This window comes from Rhynchophorus ferrugineus, unplaced genomic scaffold (genome assembly GCF_030347505.1).
Source record: "Rhynchophorus ferrugineus isolate W39M unplaced genomic scaffold, kcgeb_rfMv2 rfM1, whole genome shotgun sequence".
Classification (NCBI taxonomy): Eukaryota; Metazoa; Arthropoda; class Insecta; order Coleoptera; family Curculionidae; genus Rhynchophorus; species Rhynchophorus ferrugineus.
In genome coordinates, this window is record NW_027472580.1 from 94,328,347 (window position 1) to 94,349,875 (window position 21,529).

The 21,529-nt window shown below is 38.3% G+C and overlaps 2 protein-coding genes across 11 annotated transcripts; one reads left to right on the forward strand and one right to left on the reverse strand.

Annotated features, from left to right (window-relative positions):
* Positions 1–30: 30 nt before the first annotated feature.
* On the reverse strand, positions 31–15,017 carry Dora (zinc finger SWIM domain-containing dorado). 9 transcript variants are annotated; one of them, XM_076412473.1, is made up of 22 exons: positions 14,752–15,016; positions 13,658–13,774; positions 13,350–13,498; positions 13,134–13,290; positions 11,590–11,684; positions 11,306–11,481; positions 9,701–10,011; positions 8,109–8,793; positions 7,283–8,051; positions 6,859–7,227; positions 6,200–6,494; positions 5,959–6,143; positions 5,681–5,899; positions 4,257–4,868; positions 4,126–4,199; positions 3,988–4,072; positions 2,526–2,692; positions 2,216–2,465; positions 1,934–2,155; positions 1,683–1,882; positions 1,489–1,628; positions 31–1,436 (listed from the first exon to the last, which is right to left on the reverse strand). In XM_076412473.1, exons 2-22 carry the CDS (start codon positions 13,702–13,704, stop codon positions 1,370–1,372), a joined length of 5,274 nt encoding a protein of 1,757 aa, XP_076268588.1. In that variant the 5' UTR covers positions 13,705–13,774; positions 14,752–15,016; the 3' UTR covers positions 31–1,369. The 9 variants fall into 9 exon arrangements, with proteins under 9 accessions (XP_076268588.1, XP_076268579.1, XP_076268563.1 ...); XM_076412464.1 differs by having other exon boundaries at positions 1,683–1,867; positions 1,934–2,465; positions 13,350–13,492; positions 14,752–15,017; XM_076412448.1 differs by having other exon boundaries at positions 1,683–1,867; positions 1,934–2,465.
* A 937-nt stretch (positions 15,018–15,954) lies between these two features.
* Sec15 (exocyst complex component Sec15) lies at positions 15,955–20,796 on the forward strand. 2 transcript variants are annotated; one of them, XM_076412512.1, is made up of 14 exons: positions 16,282–16,348; positions 16,402–16,677; positions 16,728–16,893; positions 16,946–17,130; positions 17,184–17,458; positions 17,544–17,722; positions 17,778–17,945; positions 18,002–18,208; positions 18,261–18,439; positions 19,082–19,273; positions 19,328–19,565; positions 19,628–19,769; positions 20,369–20,555; positions 20,610–20,796. In XM_076412512.1, exons 2-14 carry the CDS (start codon positions 16,580–16,582, stop codon positions 20,722–20,724), a joined length of 2,331 nt encoding a protein of 776 aa, XP_076268627.1. In that variant the 5' UTR covers positions 16,282–16,348; positions 16,402–16,579; the 3' UTR covers positions 20,725–20,796. The 2 variants fall into 2 exon arrangements, with proteins under 2 accessions (XP_076268619.1, XP_076268627.1); XM_076412504.1 differs by having other exon boundaries at positions 15,955–16,677.
* Positions 20,797–21,529: the final 733 nt, after the last annotated feature.

Genomic DNA, 21,529 nt, shown 5'->3' on the forward strand with positions numbered 1-21,529 from the left:
CCATAGTCTTGTCAAAATAAAACGTAAATAGACTTGAACACAACCATTTTATATTTTACCTCTTAACCAGTATGAAAATGTAACATTAACAAAAATGAGAAAGAACGAAGAACATTCACTCGGTCAACACACTATCAACTAGAGTCTACAATTGTCTAAAGTTTCGGTTCGATCGTTTATCGCGCCTAGATTTAAAAAAAAATAACCTAAATAAAATTAGATTTAAAAATATATAATCAGTTACTAGGAGAAGGGCGGCGACCGGTCGCCCTCCTCCCGCACCCACTCCAAGGCAGAGATGGTAAAGAGACCTGAGCGCTGTTTGTCGAAATTGAACTAAACGGGACACCATCGATGGTGACCCGCCGAAAACGAAAAATAACCTACCTAATTTATAGACAGAGTTTTGCTTCTCTTTTTTTTTCTAAATTAAAAAAATAGTCTTTTCAACAAGAATCGTCTTTGCAGACGGGGTTGGTGGAGGGTGTCACCTAACGAAGGACTCCACACCGGAAATATACAATTCGTTCTGTAATAAATGGACATAACGTTAAGGAAACGTTGTTCGACCACAGTGGTAATAGCAGAACACCGGCTGATGTTCGAGGTCAGAAATAAATAAAAATGTTGTATATTTGCATGTGCGTGTGGAAACCGACCAATTGGTGGGACAATTTCTTTTTCGATATGTGTTTGGTTTCGGCGAAAATATTACATTCGCCGAGTTGGGCACCACCAAGACCTGCGGCATAATCTGTTACCAGGACGACGGCGACTCTGTCCATCAACTGTTGTCGGTCCACTCTTTGGACAGACTACCATCCAAGCGGACAAACCTGGTGGGTAATCGCGGATCCAACTCTACGGGCGCCGCCAGCCTGATCGCCCGGGGGGTTTCGTATTGTTGCGGAACGTCCGAAAACAACGGCAACCTCACGGCAATCGGCCGACCGCTTCTCGTAAATAATGCCTGAGGCACGTCTTCCGGACTGACGCCGTTCTCCACCGCTTGCTCGCCTCCCATCTCCGCGTTCGCTGCCAACCTCAGGGCCAGCGGATGCATTTGCGGCGCCAACAGGTACGGCATGGCGTAACCGGCAGCTGGAGGGGGCGGTTTCAAATCGGCGATGAATCTCGAAGGCGCCAAACCACCAGGCGGAGGTAACCTCACGGCGACCGGTACCAACTGCTGGGCCGTTTCGGGAGCGATGGTCTCCACCTGGTTCTGGTTGATGTTCTCGTGCTCCAGTGCTCCGGCCAAGAAGATCGGCCGGAAGGTTGGGGCTAGCGCAGGTTCTATGACATCTCCTTCGGTGAGGGACAATCTGCGGAAACCGCAGCCGGGCTGGGGAACGAGATCAGGCCTTTGTCATTTGGAGTTGGCTTGAAGGGCGGCGTTAATTTGTGCCCACAGATCCTTCTTGCACGATTTGGACCTATAAACACGTAACGATTAAGGTTTAATCGATTGATTACAATATATCAAACCTTCTAATGGATGATAACCACTCTTTAAATTGCGTGGTTCCTTCCGGGGTAATTTGAAAAGCCGCTCTGGCGGCGCACACTATACTGACGAAATCTTCATAATCTGCTGACGTAAGATGATACAACTTTTGATGCATACACTAGAAAAAAACGGGAGTCAGTAATCTGCGGCCTTTTGATGGAATAAATAATACCTGGATGTACATTTGTTGACACTTTGTAACTAGTGGCATCAAAGCCGTTCGCAAATGTTGCATCACCAGACCAGGATTATTTCGTGACAGATATTGTGCTGCTTCAATGGCGACATCATGCAACACGAACGGACTCACGATCGAATTGACCGCGCACACACAAAACTGGTGCAGATAATGTGAACCTACAACATACCCATCTATTTATTACATAACATGGTCGATACTAGTCGAAGAATAAATCCGCATACCTAGATGTTTTGAGATCCTCAACAACCATTTGACTTCCTCGCCATAGGGAGGATTCCTGGCGTATTTCGCTTGGGGTCGATCGTCGTGGACTCGGCGCGCCAGGGTATCCAGAGCTAACATACCCACCCGATAAGCGGTCAGCAGATATCGCAACTGAGCCTGATTGAGCTGGTGCGGTCTGTGGGGCCTCACTATGGCCTGTTGTGGATGGGGCGCCATACCTGCAGGAAGACGCAGGAACGGCGTCAGGGGTAAAACTGCGTTAGGGGGCGCGCTACTACCTGGAGGCGGTTGGGGGTACATGTGTTGCGGGACCGGTCTCATAGCTTGGTTCGCGCCTTGCGTCGTCGCTTGCGCCAGCGCTACGGACGCGGCCCCGAAGTACTGCAACTGAGGACCCGCCGCTCCAGCGGGAGGGGGACTTGAGTACACCCCGGGCGGCGGTTGTTGATGTTGCGCGGGTACGGTAGGCGTCACGTACTGAGGAGGTGTGGCGTACTGCGAGGTGGTGGGGGTGTTGGGGAAAGACACCTGCAAACCCGAATCCCACATGTCAATGAACTTCCCTCCTCGCGAACTATCGGACACTACCTGCTGAGGCGTGGGCGGTGGGGGAAGACCCGCATAAGTAGCCGGTCCGACGTTCGGCGGTGGGAATTGTGGTAAGGCCTGCGCACCAGGCGGCGGGGGTGGAGGATATGGAAATTGATATTGAACGTGGACGTGTTGAGCGGCTGCCGGAAGAGGTTGTAGAGGTCCTGGAAACGAACATCATATATTTCTTTAGGCCCTATGTATACAATGTACTACACAGTGGTAATTTCATAGGAAAAGTTGTTAAACAGGATATGATTTTTAAAAAAATTCTACAATACTAAGAACTAAAGAGGCTGATGGTGCTTTTTATTACAAGCGATGGCGCCAGCTTATGAACGCCTTACAATTAGGCGGAATAATGAGAAAAACTGACCATTTTGATTCCCATGATAATTCTTTACCAAAATCAAAAAGTTATTAACATAACATACTAGGCAAATGTAAACATTGTGAAACAAGCCAAAAGACAAATGTTCATATAATTAGTTACATAATCTATCAAAATGGTTAGTATAACCTGAAAATTATCCGATTTTAAATAAAGGGATTTTATTTTTAACCGTCGTAGACAAATTTTCATATATTTTTGTGAATAAATATTTTTTGCTGCATTTAGTTTTGCAAGCCAAGGCGCGATATCCTTATGGAAGAACATTACAAAAAACTGGCAACATATAAATTAAAAAAATTGAGTAACATAATTTTTTCTCCAGAAAATGACAGATATGTACTTCAAGAGTACTTATTTCAGTGCAGTGTCCCTCTGGAAGGACAAATACACTGAAAGGGTTAAAGTATTATAAATTCAAGCAGCAACATTACATAGAGTAGCTCTAGAGCTAAAAAAATAGAGTTCAATTACCGGAAGAGAATAGATATGTTAATTTTCAATATATACACAAAACATAATATTTGCATAAAAAATGTTTAAAAGCTATTACAGTTTTTAATGTTAGTAATATATAAAATATCTATAATAAAAAAATATCCTTTTAATTATGTTACAGTAAATGGTTAAGTTATTCTACCTAGAGTGTTATTACAGATAATACTGAGTGTATATAATAATTTTTCCTCTGTTACTTACCAATTATAAAAATTCACAAACTTTTTTTTGTTGTGGTTTGTTTGATTGGAAAATTAACTCACGCAACAAAAATTTCAAATAGAATTTAAAATAAATTTAAATTCTTGCTTTAATATTAATTAAAATATCCCGCCTTGAATGTTTTATATCATACTTCTTTTTATCTTTAGTAATGAAGCACTTCCTCTAACCACTTATAAAGATAACACCAAATTGTATATTTTAGGCTTTCAATTTACTTTGACAGTATCTCATTTTAATGTAAAGTAGAAACGTGTTTTCTGTATTTGTTCTAGTGTTAATATATTGTAAACATTCGGAACTCCACAAAATTTAAATAAGTCACTGATGTTATAAATTATAACTTACCAGCATAGCCTATAGGAGCCCCATTCGGATGAGCTGGTACGAAATTGTAATGACTGACATACATCCCAACAGGAGGCGTGCCATGCTGAAATAAATATTTTTATAAAGCAGACATTGAAAATATTTTAAAAATCATACCGGATATGGTGGAGGTGCCGTAGTTACTACTACGGGAGCAGCAGCTGATGGGCCCTCCTGAGGTACTGGTTGCTCTAAAAATTATTTATATATTAAAATATGGAAAAAATCAAGCTTGACCATTTATCTACCTATTAAAGCAACTAACTGTGCGTGTGGATCTATCAACGCTTCGTGAGGCGGAATATCATTATCTATTAGTTGCTCGCCACCCGGCGTGTGTATTATATATAGATCGTACCAGTATTTTGCAACTTGGAATAACACTTCCGGATACACGCCACCACCCTTACCAGCGTTCTCCACCGTGAGACAAGCGTACTCCAGCATATCATCGCTTTGCTCCTTACACTGGAGTATCGCCCGCTGGATTTCGTTAGGGTTCAGGGCATGCGAGTGCGGAAGCACTGACAACGCCAAATTCGCTGCCGCACTAACCATATTTATGTCACAGCCGCGAGATGCACGATCTGCTATACTGGCCGCTTCCGGAGGCGTCAGGTGACCCTCCCACGTATCTATCAGAAAAGATATAGCAGCCGCCCCTATTTCCATTGCTTGACCAGTGATCCACGACACATGTGAACTGTACGTCCTGCTCAACCAATTTGGGCTCACACAGTTGTGCAGTCCAAGGGCATAAAGTCCTAACTGGAAAGCGCACATGTGTAGAGCACGATGAGGACCGTGATGGCTCTGGCTGGTAGATGGCTGGGTGAACAAAGACGTACTGCTAGTACCGCCTAAAAAAATCACATTTTTAATAATAATACAGTAGAAACACTTTAAAAAATACTTTCTGCTGGTTGAAAAAGTAATCTCAGCTTCGTTGTTTTTTATGAACGGTATAGATTTGAAATATGCCCAAAAAAAGGATGAGAACCGCATACTTATGTCAAAAAAAAGCTGACGCTGGTACCCGAGAACCAAGAATTCATCATACAGAAGAGCAAAAGGATGCTCTGGATATTGCCGCTGCAGCAGGTTCTCTACTTTATGGTGCCGGAATCGATGATTCTATGTAAGTTCAAAAAGAAAATGTCTGCATATTATTTCAACTTAAAACTTAAATCGCGTTTCTCTTGAAACTCGGATATAAACCGATCTTGTTCAAATCTTGTACGCTTGTTCAAAATAAGATTATCTAGTGCTTGAACGAACGATTTTTATCGCAACATATTTTACTACGCAATACGTAGTGAAAATTTTGCCAAACAAAGGGACATTGTTCACAACTCCACCAAAAATCCCTACTATCAATTGTTTCTCTTCATTCAAGTATAAGCTGTATACATCCGCCAATAGAAAAAATTTCGTTTTTTAACTTCAAATAAAACAATCAAGAATTATCCTGACCGCGCCGAGAGAACTTTTTTTGAGATGAGGTCCCAATAGCTGAATTACAAACACTTCACAAAGTATTTGTTAAATATGTATCTTTGATTTAGTAAATTGCTTTAAATAAATAGTTCATTCTATATATAAAACAATTAGTGAAAATAGGTTTTTTTTAAATCTTTGAAATCCACCTAAGCCCTTAACAAATTAACCTTACCAGCTTTGGTTAATACGGTTTTAGCAAGTTCGAACATAAAATGCGCTCCAGCTTCTGAAGGTTGGTTCGGTATCGAAGGGTAAGCCCTCTTCTTATAGCGACCTTCCTTAGTTCTTGATATGACTCCTTGTCCGATCTGACCTGGTCCGTTCAATGTGAGATTGTTCATTCCTTGTTCTACTTCCGCGCTAGTAGAACTATGCGGTCTGCTGCAACAATCTGGGAGGAAATCAAATAAAGTGATAAGGAAAAAATAAATTGCTGGAGATGCTACTCACTGGCATCAGTGGGGATTATTTCCGATGGTGGAACGAAAGGATTGAGCGGGGCTATGGCATCGCACTCTTCTCTGCGTATGTGATTGTACTGGCTGCGGATAGGAGGATTGTTGGTGTAGTAAGAACTGAGAAGAGGAGTTTTGAGTAACTGATGCACTTCACGGTCTAAGAGTTTTTCCATTATTCTGAAAGGTTTATTTGAAAATGATTCAATTTTATTATTGTTTTTACGTGGGTTTACCGGCAGATCTTGTAGCAATCATCTTTGTAAAATGTCAGCAATGTAATGGCCAGTTCCCCCCGCTGTCTTCTAGTGCCTTCACATAACAGCGGATGATCGGCCTCTGATACGTTGGCCTTCAAGCCCAAGGCTACCACAGCAGCCTCGAATGCCAAAGGTTCATCCGTGGGCAGTCGCATGCTGATAATTTTCGAACGCTCCCGTCCAACCACCGAGGGAATTACCAACGCGTCGAAGATAAAACTGGCCAGCATGATGGGGAGCATGGCCTCTCCTCTGGATTTTAAAGTGCCGTCTAATCAAAAAAGGGTAACGTCAATATAATACGCTATTCTAAGGGTATGGCACATCTATATCGGAGCAAAATTCATGAAACTTTTTTGACCTCGTGTAAATTTAGTTGATATTGGGCGTTTTCATACGTACAATAAAGATAGTTTGGTACTGTAAAAGCTCACTACTTAAAAGATTCGTAATAAGTTCCTGTCATTCGAAAAAGAGCGAAGAGACAAAATTACGATAGCAGTATTGACTGACAATATTCCTTCTACATAGAAAATTACATTAACAAATTCATCAGTTTCTTTTGAACATCAACTTTTTGTTTTGATACAAGTTTGAGATATATTACCACAGCGTAGGGAAACATCAACACTTACCTTTAATCTGTTCAGCTCGTTCGCGTAATATTTGCAATTCTTTGTGTCCCAATGGTAATCGTCTTAATAGGTTCACTAGATCGGTTTCCTGATTGGCTAGTTTGACCTCTAGCGGTTTGGTTGAAGCCGGAGGCCGGGCCATTTCTAACCCGAACATACCCACTCGAAAAGCCAGGTGAAAGTGTTCGGGATTCTCGGAGAGGACGGAACAGAGAAAAGCACCTTTGGCCAAGGTGCCTGACGCCAATACGCTTAGTTGGTGAGTGGCCGGATTAACTTGAGGCTTTTTTCCTTTCTTCTTGGGAACCTGAGGTACTTCGATCATTAAATTGGGAGGGTTTGCCAGCAATTCTTCAGCCAATTTTACACCTACCAGTAGAAAAAGTGTATTATTCTGCCTGTATGCCTATACAGATATACTTACCTAAAATACATGCTTCTTTGCTGTGACCATGAGCATGTAAACCCTCTGCTCTTGCAAAAAGGACATCCCAGGGATCATTACATCGTCTGATCTCGGAAAAAACGTCATTTTTTCCATCGTTTTGATCCAGTGGCATTCCGCTACCCCCTAAACAATGACCATTAGAACTACCTTGGTCTGTACTAGATATTTCTTTGGAGCTATAAAAATATACGCTATAATCGTCGCCAGAATTGGGAGAATCCAAAGAACTGGATGATTCGTCTTTCGACTGTCGCCTGGATTGTTCCTCCGTGTCCATAGACGGCGGGGGGTCATTTCCGGGCCAATTAGCGTCTGCTACGGACGGTTCGCAGGGCTCGTTCACCGGTGTTTTAGCGTTTTGTTTCGCGTCTAAGCTCGAGTTATCTCCACTGGAATGCTGCCTTGTCGGAGGCGTGTTAGTATCCCTACTGCTACTGCTACTGGACGAATCACTACCGCCGCCCTCCTGAGAGTCGGAATCGTTAAAACTCCGCTCTTGGAGGATGTTGTCATCGTCCACTTCGCAGAAGCCCTCACTACTCACGCTCGACCGATTGCCATCTCTCTCGTTCAACTGGGTGATGTGGGGATGAGGGGGATACTCGACAGGATTCAAAGACATAACGTTGACGAACTCATAACTGTAAGGATGATGATGATGACGATGATGCGCGTGATGATGCATATGGGCCGTGCGCAGTTGTTCGCAATTCAAAACAGCCTTCGATGAGTTGACCTGAGTCACCTACGGACGAAAATAATCGTTAATCACAATGATCATTTTATATATGGCGTATCATACCTGACTTTCACCTCGGGCACTGTCTGGACCATGTCGGAAACATGTGAACGGACAGTGATACATGGGATTGATGTCCGAGGTGTAAGTGATACCAGGCATAGGGTAGTCATCCCAGTCCAAATAACAAGCCTCTATCGCCGGTTTAAAACCTGTGAATATATCTAAATCAGCCTTCAACGAGCTAGAATTCTTGTAGTAGTTCGACATCGAGGACGAGTTGGTGTTTCGAAATTTGGACACCTTCTCGAGTATCTTCATATGCCACGTGCTGAACTGGCTGTGCAGCATATCCCGTTCGGACGGTGCCAGGCCTGGGTTCAGCGCGGCCAATCGCCACAGGATGACGACCTCGTCGCAAAGGGAGGAGCCCGCATGCTGAGACGCGTGAGTGTTGCTGTTGATGTTGTTATGTTTGCCGCCCCCCGACCCTCCATGACTCGAATTCCCGCTCAAGAGAGCTACCTTCGTGTTAAACCACCAAATCAGTATTTGCTCGCACGCCATACATTCTTCGGTGATGATCTCTAGTAGAGGCACTGCGTTGCGGTCGTTCCTCTTAAACATTTCTCTAACGATGCTCAGCAGGTTCCACATACCTTCCGGTTCCCTTCCCCTCAACGGCCGCAGTAACGATGACCATTCCGCGGCAGCAGGAGGAGCTACGGTGCTCAGGTAGTTGACATCACTGCAAAACGGGACCGCAATATTAGGAATATCAGAATTAATATTAAACTATTTAATTAGCACACATTATTTGAATTGAACTATAACTATGGTTGATTGACAAGTGCTTTTTAACGCTCTTTACAATCCTCTGCCAACCAAATCCAGAAAGTCTTTACCGGTTTATTTAGAAAAAAATTACAATTTTCAAGAAAAATCAAAGAAAAAAGTGTTTATTTAAAGTATTGGTCATTTGATTATATACATTTTGCCTATCTTTCAGGCAATTTATGCATGCCATCCCAAAAAAAACTGTTTGTTCATTAAGCTAAACCATTCATCGAGCAAATTTCTAATACTTCTTCGAAATTGGCAAAGTGCGTTTTAGCAAGCGTATGTCCCATTGATGCAAAAAGTTGATAGTTGGACGGGACAAGGTCTAGAGAGTATCGCGGGTGCGAAAATATGTCAAATCAAAGTGTTTTCAATGCTTCCTCAGTCGGTTTTGCTTTAAGAAACGGCGCATTATCGTGTCTTCGTGCCCATTCTGAAGGTTTTTCGTTCGATACATGGTCGAAATTGATCATTTGATATCGGTAGTGATCACTATTAACTGTTCCGTTAACACTTTAGTTAAATAATGTATAAGACACTTTAAAGAAGAAGTGAAAATTGGGATTAAACTTATTTCTTTTAAAAATCAATATAATTTTCTGGTTCCCGTTTTTGGACATTCCGCAATCACTACTGATCTGCTACTGCAATCCAGAAACCAATATATATATACCAATATAATATAAGTTGATTAATTTATGGTAGATGAGTTATTTCGAAGAAACTTAAGGAAGATGCGAATTAATTTTTCAGGTGTTTAATAAATGTGGCTAATTGGAACTAATAGTTATTAGAACTAACAGTTATGACTCTACCTGAAGACCATCGGTGCCGGTACACAAAATTTGATGAGAATCTTCTTGATGTTATCGTGGAGGGTCTTTTCGTCCAAATACCACGAGGTTTGGTCCACGGCGGAAGCGCCGGCTGTAGGATCAGGCGCTCCACATACCGAATTAATCGCTGAAGGCTGGGAACCTAGTAATTCGTCTAAAAGTCGTTGAGCAGTGGGCAAGATCTGCTGAGGTAGTTCGCTGATTAAGTACTGCGCGAATTTTTGCAGTTGCTCCCTGTGCAGCCTGGAGAGGGATTCGGAGACCGGCGCTCGCAACGTCACCAAGTGCGGCTGAAAACAAAAATGTGAAACTACGGTACTACGGTAGGTGGCCAAATGATCAGGGACAGTATCTGTATTTATGTAATTTAGAGTTTATTACATTTATTAGGATAAATGATGTTTTTAACGGGTTATTTTATCTTAAAGGTACTGGTATCATTATTATTCTTTTTGTGAAGTAACAACACAGTATACGCGCGTCATTTGTTAATTGCTTTCTCTTCTCATTCAGTTTAGATATTACTATTTCATTATTTTTAATCAATTTTTGTGTCTAAAACAATCAAAAGGTAAGTAATGCTCCGTATTATAGTACTTTTTCTATGTTTTGTCTACGAATTTATATTTTATCAATGGTACGACACAATTACCTCAATTTTCAACTTTTCTGGATGGATAAGACTTTGTACAGGTCTCCAAAAAAAATGTAGAGATATAAACGTTATTACCGCACTCCACACATACCCAGAGAGTCAGTCGAATTAACTGATGAACCTGAATAAAATAACTGAATAAAATGATTAAAAAAGCCTCTTGACGCAAACCGTATTGGCAAATGTGGCATAAAAGCAATCACCACACCTCGTACCGATCGAAATATTAAGCGTTGCTCATTTGACTACGATAATAAACGACGAGGGTATAAAGATTTTGGAAAGGACAATGCGGTGGCGATTGGTTGAAAATAATCTAAAAGGATGACGGTCTTCCAAAAAAACACTATTCACCAACGACATGAAAACGAAACGACTTGAGTCGTAAGTCGAGAAAGTATAAGTTTTTTGAACAATACAATTGATCAATATCGATTTTCTAATATTAATTCTATTCACCAGACATGAATCCCATAAAAAACATGTGGGAACTCACCAAACGGGCGGTAGCAAAATAAGTGATTACCATCAGGCAGCAGTTAATTGAAAGTCATCAGAGAATGCCATCACAACTCCAAACTCCAGGAAGATACGAGAACATGTATTAAAAGCATGCCCCGAAGTATAGAAGCCCTCATGGCAACAAAGGGTGGCATCACTAAATATTAAAATGACTAAAACGAAGATTATAAAACTGTGTATCTTTTTTGTACTTTTTATGATTCCAATAGATTACAGATATAAATAAAAAAATATATAAGAGACCGCTAACTACTGGTTCTTTACAGAAATCCAATTAATCTAGAAAATTAAATAATCTCAGTATTGCCCCTAATAATTTGGTCATCCACTTAACATTAACTACGTAACAAAAAGGAAAGATTAAAGTAAGCTTCAATCATAGCTATGGATGGAGTTGCAAGTCATACCCAGTGTATCCTGGTGAGACAAACGGCCACTACATGCGAACACCAGTACGCCTGTGACTGACAGGTGCAATTGCAGGAGGAGATCCTTCTCCTGTCGAAGGTTACAGCCACGTTGTGGACTACTGTAGCATTGTTGTTGTAACGTGATTGATGTACAGTTGCCGATAAATGAAATCCTACAGAAAATAAACAGATATCAATTCGTGCCTACTCAGTAAACACCGTCGAACTTGGCCTAAAAAAAAATTAATGTCATCGTATTACTAAAACCGATGACAACTCACCTATTTGTAGAGGGTCTTTAACCTGGAGGCTCCTATGAAGATTTTCTCCTCGGGTAAATTCTTCAGCTGACCCGTTGGCTAGACATGAGTACAACCTAAAATAAATGATCAGTTTTGGTTCTGAGAATGTTCACTCATTAGAAGCACGAAGAAGTAATAGAGTAATCCAAAGTTCATAAATCGTAATTTGCTAAAATAAATTTCTATCAGACAGCCGGGCAGTTCCCTCTTCTGAACGCTTAACTTATCAGGTGTTAATGTAAGTCTATTTCATATCTACCCAAATGCATTCACTGAACTTATCACCACGTCAACAATTATTTCTTCTTACTCTTTTCACTCGCGTACTATAACAGAATATTTTCTTTAAATAACCCTTGAATTTTCATGAAGTGTAATCTGGTTTTGTGCTTCTAGGCGAACCTTTGATTTCTTTGGCCGTGGGGATTCCTAGGTGTTAATGCAAGTCTTTATTGCATATCTACCCAGGTGCATTCACTGCTCTAAGCAATATATTGTCCTGAATTTTTATTTTTGTTGTTTTTATTTCGATTTTCTTCGAGAATCCAATATAACTGTCCATAATTTATTTTCAGTCCGGCTAATTTCCTTTTAACATGCTCCTTCCATTTCAATTTGATACCAATATCACATCTAAATATTTGTGACCACATGGTAATACTTATTTATTATGCCTCAATAGTTCCTTGATATACAAAGAAGTCTAAACGAGACGTTTCAGAGATAGTGAAGGGATCTGAATTACTTAAATCACCTTATGGAATTGTTGCTGCGGCAGGATGGATTGACAAATTGAGACAACTGTCTTTCTATATATCTATTATTGCCTGATATTAACTAGCAAATGCATCCACTAAAGAATTTTGGACTAAATGTGTTTCACTAAACTATAAAATTGCTGAAAAGTTGCTATCAATGTGGGTACTATGTTTGGCGCTCCACATATGTATGTGAATAATCTTTTCTACTTTATTTTGTTGAACATGATTTGAGTTTAGCATTCACATTTGCTGTTCTCTTTCTTGAAAAAAATATAAAAAAAACTGACTCAAGACCCATGAAACTACTGGTCATAAAACCAAAGAAAAAGTAGTATCTGAATAATGGAAACTGTGTGATACATCTGCTTCACAACACATCACATTAAGACACTTCTAGAATTCCATTTTAAGGAGCAAAGTTTTTAATCCAATACCGCAACATTCACATGAATGTAAACAGAGATGATGATTCAGTCAACGCTGAAATGTTTACTCAAAATTGAATGTTAATGGTGTTTATTTAAATGAATTATGATTATTTTTTTTTACATTTTAAAAAGCAATGTAAAGAAGACCTTCTGTTTTGGAGTATTACTTATATTTAGGTTTTATCGCATCCACCGTATAGTCCAGATGTTTCTCCATGTCATGATTTATTTATAATATTATCACTGACCGTCATTACATTCAAACATCGCAAAAAACTGGTTCCCTTAATCGCGGATTACTCTTTCACAAACCCGATACAACACCGAATCGCACCTGATGTCTTCTTCGTTGTCCGGGAAACTCCAAAACGCTATGCGAAGCTGTAGCTGCTCGGGAACGGGGGGATAAACATGCTCCACCAGCTCGAAGGGGATGTGGGACGCGACGCATTTCGCCGCCAGTTCGGTCAGGGAGGGCATCGTTACTGGTTCTGAAAGATAAACGAAAACACGCGTCAGTTTGCTTTCGGAAACGGATCAAAGTCCGTACCTTCGGCGCTTTTCTTGCCGCTGCCAAAGAACCCCGTCTGGTTGGTGGGTTTCTTCCATCCGCGCCAGTTGTTGCACAAGCTTTCCGGTTCGGAACTCCAACTGCACATGGAGTCTTCCTCGAATCGATCTGAATCCTCAAAACTGAACCTAGAGGTCAGCAATTACTCAAGACTAAAAGTAGCTGTATGGGGTGCAATTGCAGGTGTCGCGTTCACATTTGTCTTTAGGGAAAGTTCGTTAATACCAGCGGTACGTCCAATACGGAAATGACCGCAGTTGCACCCGTATCTAAAAGTGATTACAAACCTATCTCCGGCCATGTCTCCTCCCCCCCGATCGTCCCAATCAATCATCTCATCATCTAAGTCCACTGGCCCTTGAGGGCCGCCTTGTGCCCCTTGCCTAGCCAGCCTGACTAATTATCTAAAGAAAAACATCCTTTGAACTAATCATTCAGTACTTTAGTAATTACAAAATGGTGGTCAAATAATATACAAACTCTAAATTATCCTGTATAAAGTATTTTAATTAAAATCATTTAACATTTCAAGAGAATTTAATATTCACCTACGACTGGCTTTTATTAGATCACCTTCACAATGTATCAATTTTCCCAGTTTTGACTAGTAAGAACAGATAAAATCCCTCTCCCGATTGGGAAACAAAAAATCCTGATTATAAATTAAAGGATATTAGAAATATTTTGACATTGATATTAAAAAAAAACAATCAATTGCACCTTCTACCACCAAAAAATATTTCATTGTTACTTTTATAACTTTTATATAAATATATAAGACCGAATATATGTCCAGAATATAATTATTACAGTTATTTTAAGTTCTAGTATAGTCAACTTATCCTCAAAAGTGAGCTGTCTTTTTCCAATGAATAACAATTCTTACAAAAAACAGGCATCAACTAAAATATATCAATTCCACAAAGAATGACGGTTATTCCCAGAACAGTATATTCATTTCAGATAATTCACTGTGAAATTACAAAGCTGCCAGAAACATATTATATGCACATTTTATTTTGACACACATTCATTTAGGAATATTATAAATATTTTTACTTTTTTTTATTAACCCCGTATATCCCAAGATATTTACCAGGGTTAGTTAGATTTAACGCTAGCACGATGATGACAAAAACTCATAGAATAAAAATAGTACTCTGAAGCCACTCTTTATAAATATGTGGAAAATAAATTATATATGAATTGTTTGGAAACTGTCAATTTTAAAAAGTTTATGTGAGAGCGAAAATAATGACAAAAAGTCATAAATAAAACTGAAAAGCCTCTTACATTATCTAAAACGAAAATCTCGAGTGGATATCCCTCGTTACGAACGAAGTGGTTGTTCTATAACTCGTTAGTAAATACTTTACAATACCTTACAACCCTGCAGCCTGGACAAAGAACCAAGAACCCTTGATCAGTTTTTGCCTTGAACGGCTAAATTTGGGCCCTGGCAAGCCCCTCACTCCAACATCACCGCAGCCAGGTTTTTCTGGGCACAGAAAAGCACATACACACGTGGCTTTCACTTAGGAATACACGAAAAAACGAGTTTTACTTAGATCCGACCTCCCCCATAGACGACAACAAATATGGCGTCAACCAAGTTCTGCCAGTAGGCCTAGGGCGAACGATCGCAGTGCTGCAGGTCCAGCTTTCGAGCCACGTTGCCACACATCTTCCAGCTGGCTTTCACCACAATTATCGCTAGATGTTTACAGTTCTAACTGAACTTTTTGACAATCGATTCAATGAGAAAAATCATTATTATATGAAAATGTGACGTATCAGAAACTGTAACAAAGGAAACGAAGACATATGTGACAATTTGTTGGGCTTAAGATGACATTTTAGTTAACCTTGCTATTTAGGGAGGTAGCGGCAACGTCGTAGAAAGCTCCAAGCATTGGCGGTACATCAAAACGTATACAGTTAATAATTCATAAGCTCCTTTGTTTTTAAAACATACTGATTTTTGAATAACGTAACTTAAACTAAAAATAAAACATCTATTTTCAGTGTAATTTCAAAATATACGCCCATCACAAAATATTTTACTTAGATGTCTCAATAAATTAATGAAAAATTTTTAAAAATCTATAAAGGAGTTAGTATTAAATATACTTTATATAAAAAAAATTATAATGACGGTATATTTGGTGATACATAAAAATAAAAATAAATTGTATAAAACTAATTAAAAGTGGGGTATTAAAACTTAATCAGTGTAAATATTACACAAAATTATTTGTTAATTTAAGAGAAAGTTACCGTGTGTCTCATTGTCTCATGAGTTTCTAAAAAATTGACTAAAATCCTGATATATACAAAATATAATTTTAATTTATTTTAAATACCCCGACGTTCCGCCCATGTTCAAAATATAATGACCCCTGGACGTCATGCGACATTGCCGATTTGAATATTTTTAATTTTGGAAACAAAAGTTTTTCATCAGGTATAATAAATAAGTGACATATGGACCAAAAATTCTGAAATACAAAGTAAAAGACAAATCCATCAACCCGAAAATAAAAAGATATTTTTCTCCTTTCATAAAGCAACATTGTATTCCACCATATGTTTTTGACATATGTTATTCAGGAGGTTATTTATTTATCAAAAATAATATAGCGATTTGGGGCTATTAGACAAAATTTTTGGCCAACAAATTATTGTAGTCAATAGAAACAAATTTTTTCTGTGGAAACAAATGATGATTTAAATTAATACTATGGGTTATACCTTAGCTTAAAAAATATTATATTATTATATGTTCGGGTACAACTATAAAGTATCTGTTTATTATATATTCTTTTTTATGTGAATAAATTATAAATACATCATTTTTCTAATTTTTTATCATATTTTACATATGTTTATATATGTGTTACATATAGGTTTTATATTAATTGATATATTTTGTTATGTAGTGCTTATTCTTGAATAAAAAATATTTGTAAGGGAATTTAGTAAGAAAACAATTTTTATCTATATTATTGAAACCGCAAAAACCCTTTTGTAGTGATACTCCCGGTACTGCAAGATAATATTGCATTTAATTTAGATTGTTTTAATTTATTGTAATTAAAGTAATTTTGAAAATTATATTTTGACATGATATTGTTAGGTTATGCATTAATAATTTAGTGTGTCATTTACGAAGTAAATAATATAATAATATATAAGTATTTAATTAAAATATGGATAATTTATTAAGAGATCCCAACGAAAAAACTCAATATGATTTATATTTGCAAGAGATCGAAGGTATTGACGATTATTGGGGCCCCACTTTCAGGTATTGGTTTTAGCATTATATGAATCCGTAATTAATGAATGTAATTTTAGAGCAATTTTTGATAACAACGAACATGTTGAATTTAAAAGAAAACTAGAAGAAAGGATCAAACATCATGATAAGGATATTGAAAGACTCTGCAACGTTTATTATCAGGGATTTATTGAATCAGTACGCGAATTGCTAGAAGTTAAGTCGCAATCAAAAAATTTAAACGTGAGTATTTTGAAGGGTTATGTATTTAGCCAATAATAAAGATTTGTTATAGAATCAAGTAGTCTCGATTGACAAGCAGTTACAAACTGCTTCTCAGGCGATTTCAAAATCAGGTGTAGAGCTGTTAAAAGCGAGAAAAGTCCAAAGCAATATTGCTGTTGTTATAGCACAGTTAAATTTGTGCCTTCCTGTTTTTATAACCTATTCCAAACTTCAAAAACAAATTTCAGAAAAAAGGTATGTAAGTTTTTTGACTCAAGATCATCTAATCTATGACTTCTAATTTACAGATATTATCCGGCTTTAAAAACACTTGAAGAACTAGAACATCTTCATCTCCCTCATGTAGCCAACTATAGGTTCTCTAATCAGCTACGTGAAAAAATCCCCAAATATAGAGATAAAATAGAGGCAGCCTCTATGTCAGATTTAAAAGACTTTTTGGAGAATATCAGGAAATTTTCACCAAAAATTGGAGAGGTGGCTATGAGGCATACTAGTGAACAGCTAGCCAGTGATCCTACAGTAATAGGTAGAAAAAAGAAGCGAACTATAGTTCATCAAGGTAACTTGTAGTTTGTTTAGTTTTGATTTACAGTACTTATTCTGAAAATTGCCCGATGTCTATGTGCAATGTGTTTTTGTTTTAGATTCGAATATCACTTTCTCTGAGGAAGATTTGAGTGCCCAAGAGCTGATTGATTTTTCACCAATCTATAGGGGGCTTCATATTGCCCATGTTTTGGAAAAAGTAACTAATTTTGAGGGCTATTATAGGGCTGAAAGAACTAAACAAGCTCGTCTAGTGCTTCAACCCCCCACTAATATGGTACGTTATGAGTTATGATATGATATGTTTGAAATTAGTAGTTTTCATATTTTAGCATGAATCAGAGGAAAGCTACCAAAACTATATATATGCTGTGTTAGGATTTTTTATTTTGGAAGATCATGTTTTAAATACTGGTAGGGGACTGATCACTAAAGTTTTTCTGGAGGATATGTGGACGATGGCTCTTTCTAAAATAACAACTGCTTTACAAACTCATTCTGTAATATTTAACTTGATCTTTCTTTGACTTATCACTTATGACATTTGTTTTTTCAGGCTTACTGCACTGATGCAACATTGATTTTAAGGATCAAAGATCTAATTATGCTTTTTTGCACTACTTTACGAAACTACGGTTATTCCGTAAAGCCCCTGTGGGAGTTGGTACGCGAATTACGGGACCACTACACGGAGGTTCTTATGCAGAAATGGGTTCAAGTGTTCCGAGATATTTTGTCTAAAGAAGACTTCCAGCCCACCAAGGTCTTTATATCATCTAAAATCGAAGCAGTTATTGTTATCTGAATAATCTTAGGTTCTCGATCAAGAGGAATTTGAACAGATCTTACAGTCCTTTCCATGGGAGGGAGATCTACCCGACGACGTATCCTTCCCGTACAGTTTCCCGTTTTCCAGTATGGTGCCCAAAGTTTACCAACAAGTGAAGGAGTTCATATACGCGTGCTTAAAGTTTTCTGAGGATCTTAATCTCAGGTAAGATATCCTCTTCTAAAATACTAAGTAATTATTGTTGGGATACTTTTTTCAAAAGTTTTCCGGTTCTCTTATTCTGTAGAGAAATGGTGGATGCGCCATATTCAATGATTTCAATTTTTTGGCCAGATTCTGAAAAGCTGTTTTAGGTTTTTGATGAAGTGGATCAATTTCTGCTCAATACAATGTAATATGAACCCCTTCCTTCGGTGTTTACCGAAATTCGTCAATTATGATATTTAAAAAATCATCTCCTTCGCCAAAAGTAAACTACCCTTTCAAAAATGTTATTATTGATCCTACTGGGCATCAATTATGCTCAAACTACAAAGAAAATACTGGGATATTTTATAAGGGACGTGCGCTAATCATCAATTTATAAATTTTAAGATATTTTTAAACGTAGACGAATTAATGGTTTAGTCAGACCGATATTGTTAAGCATTGTTACAACAGATTTGCTACACTTGCCTATTATCTAGATCTTTTAGAGTCAAAACCAGTCTGATAGTTTAGAGCCATAGTTTTCTCAACTTTTTCTCATAGTTAATATAACGATAAGGGTTCACTTTAATGAAATACAACGGTATTTAAAAACGCGAATTACTCTTTCACGTTCTAAATTACCCTATTTTATTACAGTCAAGTGGAGGTAGATGAAATGATACGAAAATCGATGAATTTGCTGCTAACCAGAAGTTTCAGCGGATGTTTGTCGTCAATATTCAGAAGTCCTCACGTTAGTCTTCAGAAAATTACTCAAATAATCATTGACACCGGTTATTTGGAAGATGCGAACGTCTATTTGGATCAATTCATATCTAATATAACGGGGTAATTTTAACTCCATAAAGGTACTCCCAATTCTGTACAAATTTCTTTTTTCAGAGAGGAGAGTAGAAGCGGGACTGTCGGTACCATCCAGGGCCAGCACGCGATGTTCCGCGTAGCTAGAGAAGACGCAGTCAGGCAAATATGCGAGAAACTTCGTCAAAAGCTCAACGAATTCCTCGAGCTCGAGACTTACGATTGGACGTTGGGCGAGCCAAAGGGACATGCTTCCAGCTTTATATCCGACATCATCGCTTTTCTGCAAACGACTTTCCATAGTTTCACTAATTTGCCGGTGAGTTTGTCTGAACCCATAAAAAGTTCCATGATTCCATCTTTGTTCTCGTGATCTTTCAGCCGGAAGTAGCGCAAGTCGCGTGTAGGTCAGCATGCGAACACATCTCCAACGCCATGTTTGCGCTGTTGATGAACAGTGAGATTAGACAGATTTCCATGGGGGCGCTGAACCAACTTAATCTGGATTTATTGCAGTGTGAACGTAAGTTGCTTAAACTATTTAGTCTAGGGATGGATTATTATAACCGTTTTTTTGGTTTTGTTTCAAGAGATCCGCTGATATCTCTTCAGTTGAGCAATCGATTTTTAGAATGTATGTAAACAAATAATGATATGACCTTCATAATAATTAATTACTGGTCCCAATCTTCTTGAATTGATGCGAAAAGTTGATACTCGTACGGGGCAAGGTCTGGAGAGTACGACGGATGCGATAATACATCATATCCAAGTGCTTTCAACGCTTCCTTGACCGGTTTTGCTTTATGAGATGGTGCGTTATCGTGCTATAAAATCACTTTGTCGTGTCTTCGGACTCACTTTTCATCACCCATTACTATTCGATACAGAAATGACCTCCGATCATACTTTTGAAGCACTTCACAGACAATTTTCCTCATGCCTGTCATTCAGTTGATGTGGCACCCATCTTCCTATCTTTTGGATTTTCCCCATTGCTCGTAATCGTGTCTTGGGCCACATTTAACGCTTCTGCCAATTGTTTTTGAGTTTGGATTGGGTCTTCATCTTCTTCACTCTTGCAGTTTCGTAAATTCAATTGAAAACTATCCATAATTACAGAATTTGCTGCATCCGAACCCGTAAAGGGTTTACAGCAGGACGAGCTGTTGGCGTATTTTGGTAAGCTGAGGGAGTTGCTAGATTTGTTTATTTCATGGGACTGGCCGACTTACTTCCACGACTACGCCCAGGAAACAAGCAAGTACAAACAGGTGCAACCGGATATTGCTATAATTTTGTTGGAGAAGTGAGTATGATTTTTCTTAACGTCTCTGTTTAGTGATTGGTTGATCTTTTCCAGGTTGAAAGAGGGTGACAGGAAGAACATATTTACTGTGTTGAATAAAAGCGAGCGGGACAAGAAGAAGCTCCTAGAAACTGTTTTGAAACAACTCAGACAACTATCTGTGAAATAAGGTTATATTTATAATAATTATAATTACTAATGTTTATTAAATCCTCTATTAAATATTTTATTTCGAAAAAAACTTTATTTTTAATTTAGTATTAATCAAGGCAGTTCGCACTAATATATTGAGCATAGAAATATTCTTGAAGTAGAGCCATCATCTATTAACAGCCTTTTTCTTCCTTCTTACAACAATTCCATTAAAAGAGTTCTACAGAGATCCAAACAAGTGATAGTCAAAGGGTGCTATGTCTATTATAATTATGTGGTGAATGCATCAAAACTTTCCAACTTATTAACTCTACTAAACAGTCATCTAAACAAGTGTCAATTGGCTTCGCAAACACTTAAGACAACTCATGATCCTTTATGCACATACTTTATATGTGTATCATGTCCTGAATATTTAATACTAGCGACCCGCCCCGGCTTGGCACGGGTGCAATGCTGATACTAAATTAAATACACTACAGAAAAAATATGAACGTTGTATATAAAAACATAGCGGCCCGCTCCGACTTTGCACGGGCATAAAATATATATGCCTATGTCACTCAATGAAAACATGATTAAAATCGATCCAGTATTTTTGGTTCATTCATTACTGCCCTTGGCCTGCACGCATTAAATTTGGAGTAAAACAATTCCTCTTCCCCTATACTTACTATGAAGATTTCCTGTTATCTTTGGAATATCTAAATTCATACAATTTTTATTACATTACACATTTTTAAACGCAAATTTTAAATTTGTAATATCTCCGAAAATATTTGTTTAATTTACATGCTGTAAGGAACCATATTGATCTATAT